The sequence below is a fragment of the Castor canadensis genome, chromosome 4 (genome assembly GCF_047511655.1).
Source record: "Castor canadensis chromosome 4, mCasCan1.hap1v2, whole genome shotgun sequence".
In the NCBI taxonomy this organism is placed as follows: domain Eukaryota; kingdom Metazoa; phylum Chordata; class Mammalia; order Rodentia; family Castoridae; genus Castor; species Castor canadensis.
In genome coordinates this window covers 177,967,518-177,990,387 of record NC_133389.1, presented here as the reverse complement: position 1 = coordinate 177,990,387, position 22,870 = coordinate 177,967,518, and the positions used below count along the sequence as shown (strand labels likewise).

Genomic DNA, 22,870 nt, shown 5'->3' with positions numbered 1-22,870 from the left:
TGATGGTACAAACAGGAGAGTCCAAGATGCTGCCATGAGAAGATGCCAGGTGAGCTTACCTGCAGGCACTTAACTACTCAGCCAAGGGGTTTCTATAGAGGGCAGAGACAGCAGGGCCTCTGAACTCTTACTTCCTGGCCAAGAAGATTTTAGACCCAGGCTTGACAGCAATCAGAAAGCAGCTCTCCATGCCTACGGGAGCAATAAGGGTAGCCTGGTCACACCAGGCAAATAAAGTCTCCCCACATCAAACTCTCTCTAAATAACTGTTTCTTCTTTTATTCTGCTAGTAGAGTTTTCCTCTAATCCAGATTTAAAATATCAAACTGGAGCTACTTTAATACAGGCAATGAGAATACTGACTCATACAAATTCAGTTGCAAAATTGAACAAAATGAACTTGACTATAAGCTTTTATAAACCCATAAAAGGATCAAATAGCTATGTTCCTCAATATAGAGTGTTAAGAGTTTAAGCACACACACAAAAAGAGTTTAAACATAAAAGGCTTTACGAATGTACAAAACATACTACAGAAGCCTTCAATATATGGGGAATCATTAAAAATATTCCCTCCTCCCCCACCTTCTATTTCTTAGAAATGACCCCTGGAGAGAACAGAATTATAATAATAGTGGCTATTATTTTTACTTTCATTTTGTGGATAGGGAAGCTAAAGCTCAGAGAGACTGTACAATTTGTCTAAGTTACAGAACTATAGAGATATAACTAGTTGGGGCTCAGAAAACAATACCCCAAAGTTAAGGTCTCAGAAGCAAAGTTCCTCTTAATCTTCTCCTGTCTTCCTATCTCTGCCTCTCTCATCCTCCCTGAAGGCAAGCCACAGAAACTAGGACTCATTTTCTCCAAACAGGTCATAGGAACCAGATACCCTATTTTCCTAAAGTCTGACATAAAAACTTTTATTATTCTAACATTCCTCCACTTTTCTATGTAAAATTCAGCCATATAGAATTTCTCTAGCCCAGGTGTGGTAGCTTACACCTGTATTCATAGCTACTTTGGAGGCAGAGATCTGGAGGATCACAGTTGGAGGCCAACCTAGGCAAAGAGTTCAAGAGACCCCTATTTCAACTAACAAAAGCTAGGCATGGTGGTATACATCTGTCATCCCAACAACCTGGGAGGTATAAATAGGAGAATGTGGCCCAGGCTTGCCCAGGCATAAAGTGAGACCCTATCACAAAAATAACTAAAGCAAAAAGGGCTGGTGGCATGGCTCAAGTGGTAGAGCACCTGCCTAGCAAGCCTGATGGCCCTGAGTTCAACCTCCAAGAACTGCTGAAAAAAAGAAATTTTCTATCCTATCTTATCTGATTATAGATCATCAAGACCTCCACTCCCAAAAATGGTACTGCTTCACACCCAGGAGAGTGCACAAAGAAAAATTTGAACAGACAGGTCTTGCTAGGGTTTCCCCTATTAAGGGGAAACATTATCAGTCATTATTATTATTATATTATCAATATTATTATTAATATTAATATCATTATTGGTTCACATGCTTTTGGCCAATCACAATGGCAGTCCATACTTCACTGAATCTAAGCATAAAAGACCCTGAGTCTTTGGGTTATGAGAGTGAAGGCTCCCATGTCTATACTACTATGGGCATATAAATTTGTTATTCTTTTCTCTTATTCACTTGCCTTTTCTGTAGAGGTGTCAGTCCTGTTTATGATGGGCAGGAAAGGGACATGATCACGCCCTCTGTTCTGACTCCACAACACAGTGAGAAAGGTATCCACCAAAATGGAGAATGTGAGCAAAGTGAGCATGGTGGTGCATGTTTATAACCCTAGAACTTGGGAGGCTGAGGCAGAAGGGCTGCAATGCCAGCCTGAGCAACATAGTAAGACTGTCCATCAATAACAACAACAAAAATTGAGGAGAAGGAAAAAAAGGGGAAGGTGTTAAAATAAATCAAGTAGGCCAAGAAGGTCTACTGCAATTAAGCTGAGATCTCTACTTATACCTTTAGTTCCAGATTCCAACTTTAAATACTCTGGAAGTATTTTGGCTGAAATAATAATCATCTTAAACTGTCTAAGGAATCAGAAGTCCATCTTACTTAGAGGGCTCAGGGAATATTAAGGGTTTTTTTGGGACCCTAGAGGTTACAATGAGACAATAGTGGGAGATACCCAAGGTGGGCTGGGTCTTTCTCTTCAGAGCACCATCTCTTTCTCTTCTTGAAACCTGGGGCTACCAATTCATATGAACAGGAGGAAAACAGGTGGCATTACAAAGAATATCCTGTGAAAAGGATGGATGTATTAGAGGAGGGAGGGGAAAGCACATAAAGATTAGGGAAAAGATTGGGAAGGGAAGAAGTCCCCAATTCATCACCTCATATCCCAGTTCTCCTCTAAAATAACCAATATAGTAAATTTGTTGTTCTGGACATTTTTCTATACTTTCACATATACAGTGTAAATATGATTTCAGTCTGCACTGTCACACTCCCCCCTGTCAATCCTTCATTCCATTTTTATAGGGCAATGTCTCTGTTCTGGCTGCTTCCCTAAGAGGTGCTGGAACTGGGGGCAGAGGGGTTGGAATGGAAGGTTTTCAGTGATAAGTGCAAGTCCAGGCACATATCTGAAGAGGAATCAGAAGTATCCTCCTCTATCAGGTAACTAACACTTATGGAAAGAATTCTCTATAGTAAATAAGATTAAGGAGGATTGTAACGCAAAAGGAAAGGAGTAGGGGACAGTTTCAAGTGAACACCTACAAAGTCTCTTTAAGAAAAAGTTTCTCTATGATTGACTAAATTACAGTGACTTCATTTTAGGTAGCATGTTCAAATCTGACCACTTTCCACCTTTAACCTGAAAATCCACAGATAGTGTTAGGGTATCAAGTTTCTTCAAACTGGTTATTTGTTGGTATGTCTGGAAAAAGTCAAGTCCCAAGTACTTTCCTTTGGAAAAGGTATACAAAAATAGAGAAAAAAAGTAGCCAAAAAAGAATATGTGTGGATATACTTTCACTTAAATATACTATTTTTAAATTTGCTTCACAATTTCCAGAAGCAACACAGTTAATACGTAAAACTGACATTGTAACCAAATCTTAGTATGACTTTTTCTTACACTAAACGCAATGGTGTAAAGGCCAGAATTTAACGGATTTAAATTCTAGTGGGCAGAATTAATAGTCACAAAGTCAAGGAATTAACTATGTCCAGACATCTCTCTGAGATTTTTATTTGAGGAACAATATATATTTTTTCCCTCATCCTTTGAATTCCCAAGCCAGGAATTCAGAACCTGCTGTTGAAAGGATCATCATCCTTAACTCTCAATCCATTTATCAGGCTAAAATGCAAATGCAAGTACTGAATGCATTTCAACAGCCCTGGAGCTCCAAAGCCTTCTCAGGGAACATGCTGAGCTAACTGGGGAAGGGTTAAGCCACCCCTATTTTTCAGATCTGAAAACAGTTGTTCTGATATGAGAAGAATCATCACAATGGTGCCAGCTCTTTCTATAAAAGCCATACACATTTTTTTGGACAATTGTATGACTGTTATGGCAACCATAAAAATGGAACTATCATTCTTCAAATTACACACTGCCCATACTGGATTACCTACATATGTTTGTTCTTTAACATTATCCCAATTTCTTTTCAGAAAATACTGTGTCTGTCCAATAGATGTTTAGAAGCAAGATAAAGTGGTTTCATTCAAAGGGAGATTCCACAACAATGAATCTTTCAAAGGCCTTGCTCTTCAAGAATTCTAGGGCTTTCTTGTCAAGTCTTTTTATCCCATAGTCACTGAGAGGCTTCAAAATACTGCCCCCCCCAGCCCCTCCCACCCCAGGCTGCAGAGAAACTGCCTGGAAAATGTATTCTCAAAACAAATGTTTTTAAAATTGGATGGTGTGGAAAGATGGTGTTCAAGAATCATGAATGGGCCTCATTAGACCTGGCACAATTCTGTAAAATACTGAGACCATTTATCAGAGTCTCAGTGTAATAAGGTAAGAGGTTTGTACAAGAGATCATATAACATTTTTATAAAATTTCCTCTAAAAATAAAGAGTAAGAATATGAATATATGTTTTTTAAATACCAAAATGTATTTCAGGACTACTATTTTGGCCACAGTAGAACTTTGGGACTTTCAACAGAAAAAAATACATGAATTCTTTCTTCTCAGTAATGGGGTAAGCTTAGTCTTGAATGTCTTTAAATGTTCATTTTGGGCCAAAATTCTGTTACATTATTCAGAGCTGGTTCTATAGTTTTAAGAAAAAGCAAGCTGATAATGATTCCCTAGCTGATTTTAATATCAAATACACGCTCGAGATTATTATTTGCTCTAGAGTTTCCAAATAAGGAAATGGGATATGATGAAGCAGAGTGCCCCTTTCCCACTCCCTATCTTCAGGAGAAAAGAAGCTCAGATGACATCTTCCCTCTTCCTCTGTCCCGTCCAGTCCCCGTGTGTCGTCGTCTCCCCCCCCCCCCCCCCCCGCCCCACCCCGCACCTCACTGAGCCTACACCACTCAAGGGAGTTCAGGTATCCTGACATTCTCTCTAGGCTAACTCCCAGTGCCCAGTCCTTACCAAGCCTTGGACCAGCCCTGAATTCATAATCCCTCTCTTTTCCACCTAGACTTTGGTCTTCTCTCTTTCTTCCCTGCCTTTCACATCCACTACAGTTCTCGATTTGTCATGCAACATCCTCCACGATCTGACTTCAAACTGTACTTAGAGGCTGCTCTTGCTGAAAGCAGTGACTCTTCACTTGAACCTGCATTTGGGTAATTAAAACCCAAATTATAAAATAATATGGTATTGACGCCTCCACTTTGTACTTGTCCCCTTTGCCCGGAGTCATTCTCTTCTGCAGTCATTTTAGATTCCAGGAACAGGTCTGATGAATAAACACCTTGTAACAACAGCCTAATCTACCGCTCAGGTGGCAATGACTTTCTTATGGAAAAAAGTTTCTGGGGGGCTAATCCTGAGATAGTGAGCAACCAGACTGAAAGAGGAACTGCCAAGGTCACTGTAAAGATGGCAATGGGAAAAAGTGCCCACAAAGGAATGAGCCGTCCTCTTCCCTGAGGACTGTGCATGAAGACACCACCTTTACACTCTCCCCCAATCAATTCCCAACTAGTCCTTCAGCACCAAATGTAACCTAATACTGGTGGAGAATCCTGGCATGCAAATGCCAGAAAGACCACCAAGACATGGGGCAGGGGGAAAAAGGAAAAGGTAATGGGACTGAGCACTTTAGGGGACCACTGGTTTCCAAGTCCTGCTTCTCACTCTAGAGAAGCCTTTACTTTCTCTGTCCTGATACTTTCTAGTCTCCTGTCTTTTAACTCTTTAAGAGACAGAGGGAAAACAGACCCACCAACAGTTGCTAGGCCGCATCAAGACCACAGTTTGACCAAGATTGATTAGCTTATGCATGCTTCTTGTCCCTTTTCTGTTCCTTCCCTATATAATTAGAGAGTTTATGTCAGTATCACTTCCCTTTCCTCCAAGACAGAGCTAAGGACACGATCCTCCAGGACACCTGTCTTCCAGGTGATAATTATACTAATTATCAAAGTTCTTTTCCTGCCTTCCCACCATTACTTTCCTGTTTGATTTTTTGTTTCAATGCTTCATGAATTTGTGTACCATCCTTGCACAGGGGCCATGCTAATCCTCTCTGTATCATTCTAATTGTAGTATATGTGCTGCCAAAGCAAGTATGTCTGCTTGATTTGGGGGGCGAGTGCCTGACTTAATTTCTTGGAACTCCCCCACCCCAAAATCGGGCCTCTAGTAACAAAACTGCTTCTCCATTCTTCCTTATCTCCATTAACATAGGAATTTAGTAAAACATTTCTGCACAAACACCCTGCAGTAGTGACGTGTATAGACTCATCATCTTTTCTTCTCTTTGAAAGGCCTTAATGACCACCAGAAAAAGGGAGTGGGTGATAGAGTAATAATGTCACCATTTTGTGAATCGGTGGCCATTTCATCCTCAGGTCTCACTTCTTGAGAAACGGAGCCTCCTGCGGGCAGCCTCAACCCGAACCGTAGCTCCACCCTTAACAGAAATCCCTGCCCCCCAAGACAGCTCCACCCCTAACGGAGACTCCAGCACACGCGCTAACTTCCTCAAGCTCCCTCTTCTACAAAAGCCACACCTGGCCCAGACTCAGTGCTGTGCCATTTTTCCCTAGCCAGCCTGACAGCTTGAGCCTGTCATTAAACCTTACGAGACTTTTCTCATGAGTTTTCTTTGCGAGCGGCGTTTTTCCTAACAAGGGACAATACTTAATCATATATAAACAGGTGAACGACTGTGTGCTAAGCATTATTTCTTCCACTAAAACCTCACGAAACAGATATCTGTATATCTTTGGAACTTTAAATAAAGTAAGGCTCAGATGAGCCCATGATTATATTCCTAGTAAGTGGCAGTGTGAAGATTCAAACCAAATTTGCCTCTAAAATCTACATTCTTGAATTTCATCCTGGGGGTAAACAGAATCACTAAAATTATTCCAACTCCTGGGATGAAAATTAATGAGTAACATGGTCCATAGAGAAGTGAGTGCAGCTGCATTGGGCATACGGCTTGCCTGGTCTTACACTCCCTCCACACACCAACATGGGACTCAAACTGGAACAATCCTGGAATTGGGACAAGGAAAAGGAGAAAAGGGGTCTGGGGGAGGAAAGAAATCAATCTCCTTCTGGGTGATGAGCTAGGAAAGTAGCTTAGTGGCTGCAGCCATCCGGTGGCCTTCCCACTGAGGAGTAGCAAGCAAATGTGGCTGTCCTCTGAGGGGAAAAAGGAAGCAGCTGTGTGGACAGCAGAAGCAGCAAGGAGGAAAGAAATCTTTCTGGGTTTCCTGCTTCATTGCAGTTCCTGGTTCCCTGCCCCTAGATTTTGAGAGACACCACAGGATCCTTAAAACAGATTCCCCTTTCTGCTTAAGTGAGCTCCAGTGGTTTCTGTTATTTGGGACCAAAAAAAGTCTTAATTAAAGCAACAGCTGTGGAAAGTTTCCTAGAATGGCTAACTTGTCATGGCTTTCTTTAATGCCTTCTCATTAAGGAAGCCTTGACAGGATATTACAGTCACCACTTCCACACCGCCCCTCCAGGAGCACACAAGCCTTTCAGGTGTGGGAGGCAGTGGGAGGGCATGGCTGAACTGAAACATCAGGTTTCCATTTCAAAAACAAATCAACTTTAAAACTATTACCTTTGTCATTCAATTCCATAAAATATAATGCTACAGCACCTGGTTTTTTGGCCAGTAAGGATTTGAAAAAGAAAGGACTGACTTTTTAAAAAATGTTTTATGCTTTACTAACGCCATGGGTTTAAGAAGGTGGAGACACAGGAGGTTAGAGGTAAGAGCTTCCAAGACTGCACACCTGAATTCAAGTCCCTGCTCAGCTTCTCGAAGCCATGTGACCTTGCACAAGCGATGGCACTTGTCTGAGTCAGTTTCTTCATCTGTGAAATGGGGACAATTATTTCACAGGGTTGTATTAGCAATTTGATGAGATAATAATAAAAAGGTATAAAATCAGCACTCAATAAATGATTTCTTTCAGTATATTTATATTTGCTACAGTAACAACACCAGGTGAAATCTTCAAATTTTTGCCTGTTACTTAAATACTGTTGATATTTTTGGCCATAACAGAGATGATGATCTACCAGGGAACTGATTTTTCTCTTGGTGGGTCTCAAACACAAGGGCAAAGAGGAATGAAGAGGGATGTTCCCTAAATGCCTACTAAGTCCCCAATACTGCCTTAGGGCTGAGAGACATTTGAGAGTATGTGACCTTTAATATTTTCAAAATAACTGCATTTCAAAAAGAAACGATTAAATAACTATAGAAAAGGATAATTGAACACACATTTAAAGTATTGTTATGCTTGTGGGAACACTCCTATCCTAGGAATTCTAATTACATCTGAAAGACCACAGGAGAACTGTTTAAACAATCACAGTTTGAAACTCTTGAATCTCCCATATATAAACTTTGGTATAATTCCACTAAGTCACCTCTTAGGCAAAAAGACTACTGGCAACTTTAACTTGAGCATGAGGAGCGCATACAATGTCACAAGTTAGACCAACTTCTTCACACAGGTAACAGCCCTTCTGCAAAATGCTGTCCTTCTGAAAACTAAAGCACTCCATGTACTCATTCACAAACTGTTACCTACCATGCTCAGTTTTTGGAATTCTTTAAGAACCACTTTCCAAGCCCATTATTTAGGGTCACAAGAAAATCAGTTTTATTGCTTTATAATTATGGGGATTTTTTTTTTGAAGATGGATTATCCAACTTGATCACCTACCTGATTTACCACCCTTGGCTCTGAACTGAGCTGGCTGTTTCCAAAAATCAAATCCACCCTCAAAAGATGAAGATTTGCCATTGTTGAAAATGTGCCTCAGGCTCTGAAGGCAATTTCCGATGAGGAATCCAAAAATGTGTATGTCCTCCTTGGTTTCTCGGCTGCTGCCTGCCAAAAAACTCAAATCTTCCCCATTTGCACAATGGCTCAGGACCCTGCTTCTCTCACACTCCCCCCACCTAATAGCACAGCACAGGCCTGTAAAAGAGATGCTTAAATTTAGGCTCCCACTTTCTCACCTCCCATCCACTCCTCAGCAAACTGTGATCTGGCTTTTGGCTCTAGTCACTCCACAGAAACAACTCTTAAGATATTCACAAGACACAGAAAAGAACTTGATGGCTAACTCCAGTGACCTGTATTCCAGCTTTGTCCCAGTTGACCTTACTGCAGCAAAGCATAGGGCAGCTTGCCCTTGCTTGGAACTTGCCACCAACCACGCCTATTTCTTTAACTCTTTTTAAGCTTTCTATGTCCTCAACCCCCACCCCCCACCTTTTCCTAGGAAGAGTCTCCCTTTTTAATATGGAACTCTTCAGAGTCTACCCTTGGCTCTCTTTCCTCTTTAGGCTGTGCACACACTTCACGTGGAAGCCTTCACTACTTTATGCACCTAAATAAGTATTTGCCATCCAGGCTTATTTCTTGAATGCCAAGACTGAATTTCCGTCTGTTGTCATCTCCTTTTGGTATCTAAGGCACATAATATCCAAATTTTACTTACTTTCCCATCTAAAAATTTTGTTGTTCATGCCCTTTAACTCAAGTTAAAGTTCAGATTCTTTTGAACTTCACCTTGCTCCATGATATTGAAACAATTCAAGGGCCTTGTGGACATCTCACTATACTGCAAGCTTTTCTTATAACAAGAAGTCATCAATGGTGTTGACTGCTGCTGCCTTTTTTTTTTTTAAAGGTGGCACTGGGGTTTGAACTCATGACTTCACGCTTGCTAGGCAGGTGCTCTACTGCTCATGCCATGCCTTCAGTCCTGCTGCTTCTCTTTAGTTATACTGAAAAGGTGTATGGAAGGACAGGTGGGAGATAGAGATGTTAGACTGAAAGAGGCAGAGAAATAGGCGAGGAGATGGCTCAATGTCAGCACAGGCTTTATTCAGGAGACGGAACATGCAGAGAGGGTCTCCAGCAGACACTAGAGCCCACAGCTGCTTACAGATGGGGGGGTAGACAGAGGAGGTTGATGGAAAAGTACAAGGAAGGTTGCTTTGAGGGAAAATCCTCAATCCACCCACTGACTCTTATATCAGGAGGCTTAAGGGCAGGTGTTTATCATTCTTAGAGGCCAGTGGGTAGTTTCTAGAAAATGGCTAAAGGTAGATGTTTGTTATTCTTTGGGGTCAGGTGGGGAATTTCTAGTGAGCTACCTACGAGGAAGAGAGGGTCCAGTCCTAATGTGACTGCCCTATGTTCACTTTTATTTTACTTATTTGGGTGGGACTGAGGTTTGAACACAAGGTTTTGCATTTGCAAAGCAGGTGCTCTACTCCTTGAGTCACACCCTCAGTCTATTTTTGCTCTGGTCATTTTGGAGATAGAGTCTTTGAACTATTTGCCTTGGTTGGCCTCGAACTGTGATCCTCCCCTCATGTAGCTAGGATTACAGATGTGAGCCACTGGCACCCGGCAATATATTTTTTGTGTGTGTGGGTCTGGGGTTTGAATTCAGGATTTCTTGCTTACAAATCAGGTACTTTAGCACTTGACAGACATCTCAGGCCAGTCCTTCTTTTTAAAAATAAGACAAAGTGTACTGAAATCCTATTCTTTCTTCAAGGTCAAGTTCAAAGATCATTTGCTCTTTAAAGCTTTCAAGTTTCCCAAACTACATTCTCATTTGTGCTTACCTGCTGCCTTTTTAAAAGGTGAAAGATTTATATGATCTGAAAAGAAGCCAGAGTATAACCTGCTGCCTTTTTAAAAAAACTGAACCTTTCGAGATAAAGATTTAGACATTTGTAAGAAATAATACAGATGCTATGAAAAAGTTTACAATATCAAAAGTAGGATATTGACCCTAACACAACCAACCTTAGATTTCTCATTCTTACTTGTACTCATTTGAGTGTATACATTCTATGCAATTTTCTTAAGTGTGTAGAATTCATGTAAATTACTACCTCAATCAAGATACTGAATACAACTACCAATTCAAGGATCCCTTGATGGCTCCCAACTTTCTCCTGCCCTGCCCACTACAAATCTCTAGTTCTAAAATCCGACCTTTCAAAAATGTTATATAAACAGAAACATATGATATGTCATCTTTGAGACTGGTTTTTGTCACTGAGCATCATCTCCTGAAGATCTATACATGTTGTGATGTGTGCCAATAGTTCATTCCATTTTATTGCTGAGTACCATTCCCCTGTATGGATGCATTACAGCTTGCTGAACAATTCACCTGTTGAAGGACATCTGGGTTATTTCCAGTTTGGGGCTATTATAAATAAAGCTGTTATGAAAATCCATGACAGGTTTTAATGAGAAAATGTTTCCATTTCTCTGGGATAAATGCCTAGGAATGCAATTAATGGGTTGTATAATGGTTGTGTTTGGTTGTTTTTTAATGAAATTTCCAAAGTATGTCCAGAGTGGTTGTGGCACTTTACATTTCCATCAGTTACATGTGAGAGACATACCTTCTCTACATCCACACTGGTATTTGGTATTACCTGAAGTTCTCAACTTTGTCTTTTCCTTCTGTTTTGGATGTTCTGATAGGTATGAACTACTTGGATGTTGTGGACAGTTTACATTTTAGACTCCTAGTGATGATAAACATCTTTTTGTGTGCTCATTTGGGCCATCTGATATTCTCCCCAGTATGTGGGTCTTGCCCATTTTCTAAGTGGATGGCTTTTATACTACAGAGTTTTAGAGCGTGTTTGGTTTTTTGTTTTGTTTGGCAACACTGGGGTTTGAACTTGGAGCCTCATGGTTGCTAGACAGGCGCCCTTACTGCTTCAGTCACTCCACCAGCCCTTTTTTTTTTTTTGCGGTATTGGATTTGAACTCGGGGCCTACATCTTGAGCCACTCCACCAGCCCTTTTTGTGATGGGTTTTTTCGAGATAGGGTTCATGAACTATTTGCCCAGGTTGACTTTGAACTGCATTCCCCTGATCTCTGCCTCCTGAGTAGCTACGATTACAGGGGAGAGCCATCCACGCCTGGCTAGGGGTTCTTAATGAATTCTAGATTTTGGCTCTTTGTTGGCTATGTGGTTTACAAATACTTTCTCCCAGTCAGTAGCTTATCTTTTCATCCTTTTATCAAGATCTTTCACAGACCAAAAGTTTTAAAGTTTGATGAAATCCACTTTGCCAATCAATTCTTTTATGGATTATGCTTCTGTATCAAAGTTTAAAACTCTTTACCAACCCCTTAGTGTTATCCTTTTAAATACCCTATGTTCTGTAAGTTTTTAACAGCTATCTTTTATTTGTAAGTCCATATCAATTTTGAGTTAATTCTTGCATAAGTCAGAAGGATTTGGTCAAAGTTCATTTATTAGCCTGTATTTGCTGAGTTCTTTCAACACCATTTGTTGAAAGGCTATCCTTTTGGCACTGAAATGCTTTTACTCAATAGCGCACATTTATATGGATGTAATTCTGGGTTCTCTATTCTGTTCCATTAACCTGTGTGCCTATTCCTTTTTATAGATGCTCTCTATCAAGTTGAGTGCATTCTTGTTTTCCTACGAGCTAAGCATTTTTAGTATGAATGCATGCTGGACTTTTGGAAATGCCATTTCTGTATCAAATACCCTCCTTTCCCCAAGCCCCACACTAGGGATCATATCCAGGGCCTTGCACATGACAGGCAAATGTTCTACTACTGAGCTACACTCCCAGAGCCCACCCCACCTATCCCTGTTTTTGAGGGCAGGATCTCACCATGTAGCTCAGGCAGACCTTGAACTTGAGATCCTCTTGCTTCAATCTCAGCTGCTGGAATTGTAGGCATGCTGACCTCTGCGTCAACTTATATCTGATAAGACTGTAGGATTTTTACTTTTGATATGGTAGTTTACACATATTTATCTCTTATAATTGCATTACTGAGATAAAAGCCACATACTATAAAATTTTCCAAGTTCTAGCACAAAATTCAGGTTTTTTAATATATACACCCTACTATATACTCATTACTACAACCTAATTTTAAAACCTATCAGCACCTCAAAAAACAATTCCATGGCCATAGCAGTCTCTTTATTTTTCTCCTCTTCACAGCCCCCTAGTAGGCAGTAATCTATTTTCTTTCTTAATGGATTATCTACATTGGGCATTTCATAAAATGCAACCATCAAATCCGTAGACTTCTTGTGTCCACTTTTGTTGAGCATGTACATTCCCACTGTACCATGTATCAGCACTTCTTCCTTTTTTATGGGCAACAATTCTCCACTACATGGAAACAATACATTTTGTTCTTCAGTTGACATACATTATGTTGTTTCTATTTTTTAATACAGCTATGCATATTCATCATGTATAATTTTTGTGTGGTAATGTTATCAATTCTCTAAGAGTACAACTGCTAGGTTACATGGTAATTCTATGCTTAACATTTTGAGGAACTGTCAAGCTGTTCTCCATTTTACATTCTAGGTGAAAATATCTTTGCATCTTTATCAACACCAACCTTTTTAGTTTTGGTGATGCTGAAGTTTGAACTTGGAGCTTCACGCTCTCAAAGTGGTCTACTGCTTGAGTCATGCCTCCAGTCCTTCTTGCTCTGGTTATTTTGAAGATGGGGTCTCACTTTTTGCCCAGGTCCATCTGGAGCTTGATCCTCCTATTTTACACTTCCTGCCAAACCTGGGATGATAGGCACGCACCACCACACCCAGCTTCTTTTTCTGTTGAGGTGGGGGGGTCTTTAAACTTTTGGCTGAGATAGACCCGCAATTCTTCCCATATCAGCCTCCCAAGTAGGTAGGGATTATAGGTGTGCCTCACCCTGACTCCAATTTTTTTATTATTATACCTATCCTAATGGGTACACAGTGGTATCGTGTGACTTTGATTTGCATTTTCACAATGACCCAGTGATATTAAGCATATTTTCATGTGCTTACTGGCAATTTGTGTATCTTTAAATTTTTTTCCAATTTTAACATTTGTTTGTCTTTTTATTGCTAAGTTGTAAGAGGTAAGAGTTCTTTATGATACTGGGGTTTGAACTCAGGGCCTTGTACTTACTAGGTACTCTTGAGTACATCAAGAATCCATGATACATTCTGGATGTAAATCCTCTATCAGATACCTAATTTTAATTTTTTCCTCCATTTTGAGGGTTGTTTCTTCCCTTAAAGTAGACTTCAGGCCTATTTTTGATAGACAGGAGATAGAAGATTATCAGTTCCACATTCAGCTTTATGAGAACTAGCCCAGTAGGGGAATTTGAACATAAGCTGCTTCCACTATATGGACGATGAGGTAAGCGACGTACTTGGTCCTGGTGACGATACCCCAGGAGGGAAGTGGGAGCATGCCTGCTTCTACTGACACAGGGGCAGAAAAGCTCTTCACTTGGTTCTACTGACACTATCCTGGCAAAGGAATGACAATACCACCAACTGCTTCTAGTGCACAGGGATGGAAGGTTAGGTACCTGCCTAGATCTGCTGATGCCACCTCAAAGGGGGAAAAGAGTGTCTCCTGATTGAGCTTGACTCTATGATCAACACCAGGTGTGGGAACTGGGGCATTACTGCTTGATTTCATAGCAGTGTGCAGTTCCTCTGAAACTCTGTGTGTGTGTGTGCCTTTTCTTTTTCTGTTGACGTTTGGCTGGCATAGGTGGGCAGCCCCTCTGAAACGCTGCGTGTGTTTGTGTGTGTTTTTTCTGTTGATGTTTATGTTTGGCTGGCATAGGTGGGCACTGCCAAAAAGGTTTTCTGTTGTTAGACTATCCTTCTCTTGGTCTTTTGGCTAGAGGAGACAGGTTTTTCCTCAAGATTACCTTTTCCACACGTTTTGGCTACTCTAAATTGGTGACTTCTGCAGCACCCTGTTTGGGATACATGGAAAGCAAAAAGGAAACCCAGGAGAACCACCATTATTTCCTCCTCAAGTCCTGAGATTCTTAGGCAGTGTGACTTCTTCTTCCACCTTTCAGTATCTTCTTATGCTTGTTTTCTGTGTTGTGTCCATGTTGTTACTTGTCAGGAGGACCTGGGAGGAACAGCCATATTTCATCTTTGCCAGTATAGAAGTTGTGCCTCTTATTTTGTGATAACAACTTTAACATTCTTATTTTTTTGGTGGCACTAGAGTTTGGACTCAGGGCTTTGTATTGCAAACCAGGCACTTTACCATTTGAGCCACACAGTCCATTTTGCTCTGTTTGGACATGAGGTCTCGTGACTATTTGCCCTGGCTGGACTCATACCTCAGTCCTTCTAATCTCTGCCTCCCAAGTAGCTAGGGTTATAGGTTTGAGCTACCAGCACCCAGTTTATTATTTTATTTTATTTCCTTCATCTTTAATTTTTTTGTTGGTACTGGGGTTTGAACTCAGGGCCTCATACTTGCTAGGCAGGCGCTCTACCACTAAAGCCATTCTGCCAGCCCAACATTTTATGCTTTATGATGTTTTCCTACCTAATTTCTCCACTACACTGCAACCTTTTTGAGGCTAGTGGACTATGTTTTATACTATTCATTTTCCTAAGAATATCAAAAAGAAACAGAATTAATCCAAGCACTTGCTTTAAAAAAACCCACATTAAACTGAATTAACACACATTGTACAAACTCTGAGACAAAGCCTTCTTTGTATTTCCCCTTTTCTTCCTTTCTTTATCCTATACATATATAGTTACTTATATAATTTATTATATGCCAAATATTGCTCTTGATGGGACTTCACTATCCATCAAGGAGTCAGAGTCATATACAGGTAAATTACAGCACAGGATGGCAAATGAATTAACTGCCAAAGGAGAACTGAGCATAGCACACCTACAGTTTTCTGAGAGGACAACGCTTCTCGGCACCTAAGATGGCCCAGCAAACAGACACAGGCACAGTGAGCCATGGAATAGGACAGAATGAACCTGTCAAGGGAAAGATGAAGGGCTATATGCACAACAGGACATCATATAGGAAGCTCAGGCGTTTATTTCCCTCTTCCCCTTCTATCAATGAAGTTGACCATTTCATCTTTTCACTTGCACTACTACGAATACCAGGCTCCCAAATATTCCTAATCTTAGGAATGATCTGCCCATATAATTTTGACTACACTGTGGTTCTTTTTTTTCAAATGTTATCTTGTTTTTGCTCTCTCTGTTATCTTCCCCAGGAAGCTTGTCACTTCTGTAGAACATTGTTTTCTTTTATCTCTAACCAGACATTAAAAAGGGGTGAGACTTGAGAGTGACACCCAAAGGACTAGCAAGGTATAGTACTGTACAAAGTTCTTACTCCATATATGTAACTACAACTCTGGCAAAATTATTAAAATAAAAAGTTTCAGAAATCTGCAAATTTGTCAAAGGCTAATAATGTGAGGTACAATTATTCAAGAAAAATTGCTGAATATTAATAAAATCAATTAAGATGTTGAAATTAAGATTCCTCAATCCCTCTTCCCAGCTCTTCTGTAGCCTCGAAAAACAACAGCCTTGAAATCATGGCAAGAACCAGCATCCTGAAAACAGCATTTTAGGAAAGTATCATTATTTGACCTATTTAGCAGTTCCCTCAAAACCCCATTCACAGAACGTGTTTAATTTGACCTGCATCAGACATTGTTCAGTGGGAACAGCCACAAAGCCCCAGGAGTGTTCACTGAAAACAATCAGTACTGCTTATTTAACCCTGCACCTGTCTGAGATAGTGATAATGACAGAGCAGTGGACCAAAAAAGTTAACAGGAAAATCTGGAGAATGAGATGTCTATAGAGGTCTTTGAAAAGGTTCCATGCATTCCTGAACATACATATGCACACAGCTGTGTACATGCCCAGGAAAGACCTGGGAAGCCCTCAAACTCTCATTTCAGGCTAAACTTGAACCTCTGCGTGTACAGAAAGTAAAGAATAAGGCAGAGTTGTACACACATGCCTGTTCAATGACAGTGTGCCCCAGCACACACAGAGGCATTTAACAAAGGATGGGAGTCTCACTGTTTACAAATTTTAAGGGAGTCTCTGTCCATTCATTAGTTAACCATTAAACCAGTCAAGCAGACACAGTGGCCTTACAAGATGAATACAGACTATCTTCATCCACTTGGGATACTATAAAAAAATGCCATTAACTGATTGGATTATAAATAAAACCCACTTATGTCTCATAGTTCTAGAGACTGGGAATGTCAAGACAAAGGTGCCCTCAGATTCAGTGTCTGGTGAGGACCTGCTTCTGCATAAATGGTGCCTTCCTGCAGTGTCCTCACATGGTAGAAGGGGTGGGATTTCTCATTCAAGCCTCTTTTATAAGGGTACTAATCTTATTCATGGAAACACTACTCTCATGACCTAATGGTTGTTCCTAATACTATAAACTGGGGATAAGGATTTTAACATATGAATTTAAGGGAGACGCAAACATTCAGACCTTAACACAATCTACGAAATCATTTAGTTAAATCAGAAAACAAACAGCAACAAAACAAACTGCAGTAACAACAAACCTTGGGGATAATGGAGGGAGGAGGAGACAGTTGATTTTGGCACATTATAGTATTTAAGATACATGAGATTTAGCTATACCATACAAACTAATAAAAAGAGACCTGGAGTAGTTAAGCTAATAGCAGATGAAACAGAATTCAAGACAAAAAGCATTACTAGAGGCAAAGGAGGACATCTTTTAGTACTAGTAGTATGAATCCATATAAGAAAACCAAACAAATATGAACATTTATGCACCTAACAACATAGCAACAAGTACATGAAACAAAAAGTAGCAGAACTGAAAGGAAAATAAAGATTCAACTGCAATTGCTAGAGGCTTAAATATACAACGTTCAGTAACAGAAGATCAGCAAGGAAATAGAAAGTTTTAAAACTACTCATCAACTGGATATAACACATCTACAGAACATTCCATCCAACAATAGCAAAATAAATATATCCTTCTTTGGTACATACAGACCCTTCTCATATAACATAGTTTCATTTAATTTAAAAGGATTTATATCACATAAAATCTGTTTACTGGCTAAAATGGAATGGAATTGAAAGTTAATAACATAAATTTAGAAAAATCACAAATATGTGGAAATTAAGTAATACATACCTAAATAATAAAACAAATCTCAAAGGAAATTACAAAATATTTTGAGATGAACGAAACAAAAACACAACAGAGAAATTAACAGAATGCAGCTAAAACAGTGCTTAGAAAGAAATTTGTGGCTGTAAATGCCTATACAAAAAAGTAAGCATATGTGAATTCAGTAACATCAACTTCCACCTTAAGAAACTATTCAAAGAGAGGTGGATATAGTCATGAATGCCTGTAATCCCAGCCCTTGGGAGATGATGGCATGGTGATCACAAGTTTGAGGCCAGCTTGGCCTACCTAGTGACTTTGAGGCCAGCCTAGGCTACACAGTGAGACCTTGTCTCAAAAAAACACAGATATGGTGGTGCATGCTTGTAATCCCAGCACTCAGGAGGTAGAAGCAGGAGGATTACAAGTTTCAAGGCCAGCCTGGGTTACACAGTGAGAAGTTGTTGTTTCAAAAAAAAAAAAACAGGCAGGGTATGGTGGCTCATGCTTGTAATCCCAGATACTCAGGAAGCAGAGTTTGGGAGGACTGCAGCTCAAGGCCAGCCTGATCAATAAAGTTAGGAAGACCCCCATCTCCACAAAATAAGCCAGGTGCAGTGGCACATGCCTGTAATCCTAGCTACATGGAAGGCCATAGATAGGAGGATTATGGTCTGAACCTGGCCCCAGGCAAAGACACGAAACCTATCTGGAAAAAAAAAAAACACTAAAGCAAAAAAGAGCTGGGGGTGTGGCTCAAATGGTAGAGCACATGGCTAGCAAGCATGAGGCCCTGACTTTAAACCCTAGTAAAGGGAAAAAGGGAGGAAAGGAGAATGGGAAATCCTAGATGTCATCTCTCCCATCTCCAGAAATTGACAGGCTGATTCTAAATTTCATGTGGAAATGTAAGGAATTCAGAAGAGTGCAAAAGTCTTGAAGAAAAAAAAAAAATCAAAGTTAATAGACCCCCACTTCTAATGAAATCATTCAAGCATTGTTTCAAAAAGTGTGTGGGGCGGGGGGGTGAGAGGTTATAGGAATATAAAAGAGAGGGTGAACTTGTTCAAAGTATACTCTTTGCATCTATGAAATTGTCACAATGAAAATCCCTTCCACAATAATGTATGCTAATAAAAAATAAGTCCAACTACATTTTGATAAAGGTATAAAACTGGAGGAAACACAATGGTTGATCAATTGGACATCCATGAGGGAAAAAATGAGCCTTGGCCTAAAGATGGATTGTATCAATATCAATATCCTGGTTATGACTGTACTTCAGTTTTGACAGATGGGAAACTGGGTAAGGAGTTCTTACTTTTTTCCCCACAGGACTGGAGATGGAACCTAGGGTCTCATGCATGCTAGGTAAGCGCTCTACCACAGACCTACACATCCAGCCCTTACTATATTAAGTCTTGTAATTGCATGTGGAGCTGTAATTACCTCAATAAAAATTCAATTAAAATATTTCAAAGAAAAGACTCATGTTTCCCAGTTCCAAAACTTACTACAAAGTCACAGTAATCTAGATAGTGTGGCACTAGCATAAATATAGACATAAAGGTCCATGGCATAGAACTGAAAGTTCAAAAATAAGTCTAAACATTTATAATCAACTGATTTTTGGCAAGCATTCCAAGACAATTCAATGAGTAAATGGGGCGGGGGGGGGGCACGGAGAGAAGAATCACCTTTTCAGCAACAGTCTTTTCCTATGGTGTTTGGACAACTGGATATACACATGCAAAAATGGAGCTGGAGCTTGATGTGCTGGTGCACACCTGTAATCCCAATACTAGGAAGGCTGATGCAAGAAGATCACAAGCTTGAGGCCAGCCTGTAATACATAGTAATACATACCAAAGCTGAGTTTGGTAGCTCATGCCTATAATCCTACCTACTCAGAAGGCAGAGCTTAAGAGGATCATGGTTCAAGGCCAATCCTGGTAAAAAAACACGAAAGACCCCATCCCAACCAATAAAGTTGGGTATGCTGGATCACATCTGTCATTGCAGTTACATCCATCAACCAATGAATAAACAAAATGTGGTACATTCATATAATGGAATATTATGAGAAATATAGAGAAATGAAGCTCTCATAAATGCTACAATATGATAACCTTGAAAACATCATATTACGTAACAGAAGTCAACTACAAAACATAGAAGAGTATTTCAGCACAGGGAAAGCCACAGAAAGTAAAGGTCAGTAAGTGATTGCTAGAAGTTAATGGGATTTACTCTGGGGATGATAAAAATGTTCTGATGATGGGTGCACAATTTTCTGAATGTATTAAGAAACCATTAACTGTGCAATTAAAAAAGGTAAGATTTACAGTATTTGAATGATAACTTAATATAAAAAAAAACAGCCAGGCACAGTGACTCACACCTGCAATCCCAACTACTCAGGAGGGGGAGATTGGGAGAATCATGACTCAAGGCCAGCCAGGGCAAAAAAGTTAGCCAGACTCTCATCTCAACAACCAAGCTGGGCATGGTGGTATACATCTGTAATATGAGCTATGTGGGAAGCATAGGTAGGAGGACTACCTGGGTAATAAAGTGCTATCTATCTGAAAAAGTAACTAAAGTAAAAAGGGGTAGAGTGGTAAGCTATATGTCAAGCTCTAAGATCAAATCCCAGACCAAAAAATAATTTTTTATTTTTATTCATTTATTTATGCATTTAGAACAAGTTTTTTAAAATAGTTTTATTATAGTTCGAATTAGTATACATTAATAACATGAGGTGATTTCATTATGGTAATTCTATACATTTGTGCTGTAAACTTTTTTTAATAATTAATTATTTGTACAACCAATAAACAATTTTTTTAAAAAGTACACACACACATGTAAAATAGTGAAGAAACTTTGCTGCCCTCATAATTATGTATCTCTATACTCAAGGTTGCTCCAAATCCTTGGTCACCAACATAGTTTTTCATATTACTACAGTACAATTTCCAAACAGATTTTATTTAGAATATGTAGAAATTAGCCCTCTTGCCCGTGCATTCACATTTCCACAATGCTGTAAAGTATTTCTAGGGAATAAATTAAAACACCATTTTTGTCAGTAGGCATCTTTCCACTACAGTGTGCAAAACTACTCATTTTTGAATATTCATCCTCTCTACGAGTAGTACTAGTCATCAACATCAACCCTCAGGGCTGACAAACTGCTAAAAAAAGTACAAACCTACAACTAAAAATGTCCAGTTGTAGGTCTACTTTAGGATCTATTAATCCTCGTTTCTATCTATGAATTTCCTGTAAGTTCACAAACAGCAAGATGGATTTACATGAAAGGAATAATGCTGCCAGTAGTTTCAAGTCACAATGACAGCTTCTCCATCTAAGGCAAAACAGTTTGGTCCTGCTTCCCTCTAGCTAAGGAAGGACTGAGTACCCTTGGCAATGGAAGAACTGATATTTAAAGCACAGTCCTTGAATTGCCTTCATGATCACCATCCGTATCCCATCATGGGGCACAGACATATTTATTTCTCAGATAAATGTGACCAGTAATCACCAACAGAATACTACATTCTTTCAAATCCAAGAATGAGATGCCTGAAAAACTCAGAAAGGACATTTCAAACACAAAGTTGCTTAGTTAGACCTAGTAGTGGGACAGATCAGAAGGCCCCAACTCCCCCCAGGGCATTAGACTGCTAAGCACTGTCTAATGCTGTAGAGAATGTTGGTTTTGAGTTGTGCTTTCTTTAAGTCTTTATTGTAAGCACCCCTCCACACACACACACACCCCACCTCCCCACCCCCTCACCCGCGAAGGACTGTTCTCGGGACAGTCTGTTTACTTTCAACACTTTTTGATCACTGTGAGAGCACTCTATCTTCCAGGACCACAACTGAAGTCACGACTCCTCCAGTAGGCCTTATTCAAGTCACAACTGCTCCAGACAACCTGTTCCAGCCTTGGAAGGCAGCATTCCAGGCAAAGAAAAGCCTTGGTAAGCTTTAGATGACTCTGCAGCTATTTTTCATTCAAGATAGAAGGGAGAGTAGCTCCTCAGTAACTCTGCAAGAAGCCAGTGATTGGTGGAATTGGAAGCTGTGATTGGTACAACTATAATCCTTCATTCGCATGCCACACTCATGCCCCTCCTGGCTATATAACCAGGCTGTTCAGCTTAGAGTACAGTCATCCAAGAAATACCCTCCTATGCTGTCCCCTGATGTTCCAGCAAATGGTCTTTTGTTGACTACTTGTGATTTTTATCATAAGAGTGAGATGAGCTGGTAGCATGAAAATGAGTGGCAGCAGAGGTGGCAGTAGAGGTGGGAACAGTGGCAGCAGAACAGCAGCAGTGGCAGTAGCAGCAAGAGGTGTGGCTGAAAAGTTTAAGAGAGCAAATGGGGACAGAAGCAGTGAGAAGCAAAGGTAGTGGAGACAATGAAAGAGCCAAGACAGCAGAAGGCAGTGGCTGGAACTGCTTGCCTCAGTCCCTGGAAGAGTTTCTGAGAACTGCCAAGCCTTGAGGGCTGAGGGTTGACACCCAAGGCTCATGAGCTGCAACAGTGGCCATTGTAAATGTGAGGGTCTTGATACTCAAGACTTGATGACAGTAACAATAGCCACCTAAAATGTCAAGAGTCCCAACATCTGAGGATCAACAGCTGTAATAAGAGCTGGTGCCAACTGCTGCTGTGGCTTGCTGCTTCTCAGAGCAGAAGATTTCACTACCTGCTGAGTGCTGGGCCACTGGCAATTAAAACACAGAGCAATAAGCTTCTAAGTAAGCACCTAGATCCCCAAGTCTCTGATTTCTCAGGTATGGAGCCATAAATCTCTAGTTCTCAGGGCTTAGAGCTAAAATCCTCTGTGTTTGTCAGTCCAGGCCATAGGCCTTTGGCACCCCAGGGCCCAGGATTACCAACACTAGAATAGCTACAATTCGGTGCTTATGAAATCCATATGTATACAACAAAAGGATCCCTGACATTGGTAACATAACAGTTTGAAATTCTAGTTCAGCAATTTGTAAGGTATAGTCAATGGAACATGAGTTCCATGAGCTGATCCAGGAGGAAAAGTTCTAAGAAATTTATTAACCCACTGTTTTCCAAAAATACTTGGCCACAGAATCTTTTTCCTCCATGACATCAATTAAAACTCCAAGGAACTCATAACCTACCAAC

General features: G+C 40.2%; 1 protein-coding gene and 1 non-coding gene across 11 annotated transcripts in view; both read right to left on the bottom strand.

Annotated features, from left to right (window-relative positions):
* Window positions 1-22,870, bottom strand: part of Dis3l2 (DIS3 like 3'-5' exoribonuclease 2) — a 370,364-nt gene that overhangs the window by 162,881 nt on the left and 184,613 nt on the right. For 2 of the 10 annotated variants that reach the window (XR_012447409.1, XM_074072002.1), the window contains one exon: window positions 14,328-14,641. The exons of 7 other annotated variants lie outside the window; for them this stretch is intronic. Coding sequence is in view for 2 of the 3 variants with exons in the window: in XM_074072002.1 (XP_073928103.1) it covers window positions 14,632-14,641 (10 nt within the window). In the remaining variant the exon portion in view is untranslated. Of the gene's footprint in view, window positions 1-14,327; window positions 14,642-17,429; window positions 21,750-22,870 lie in introns of those variants that run through there. One more of the 10 variants, XM_074072001.1, reaches the window with a different exon arrangement.
* On the bottom strand, window positions 5,643-5,745 carry LOC141422831 (U6 spliceosomal RNA). The gene has a single exon (XR_012447552.1). It is a non-coding gene; the product is annotated as a U6 spliceosomal RNA (small nuclear RNA).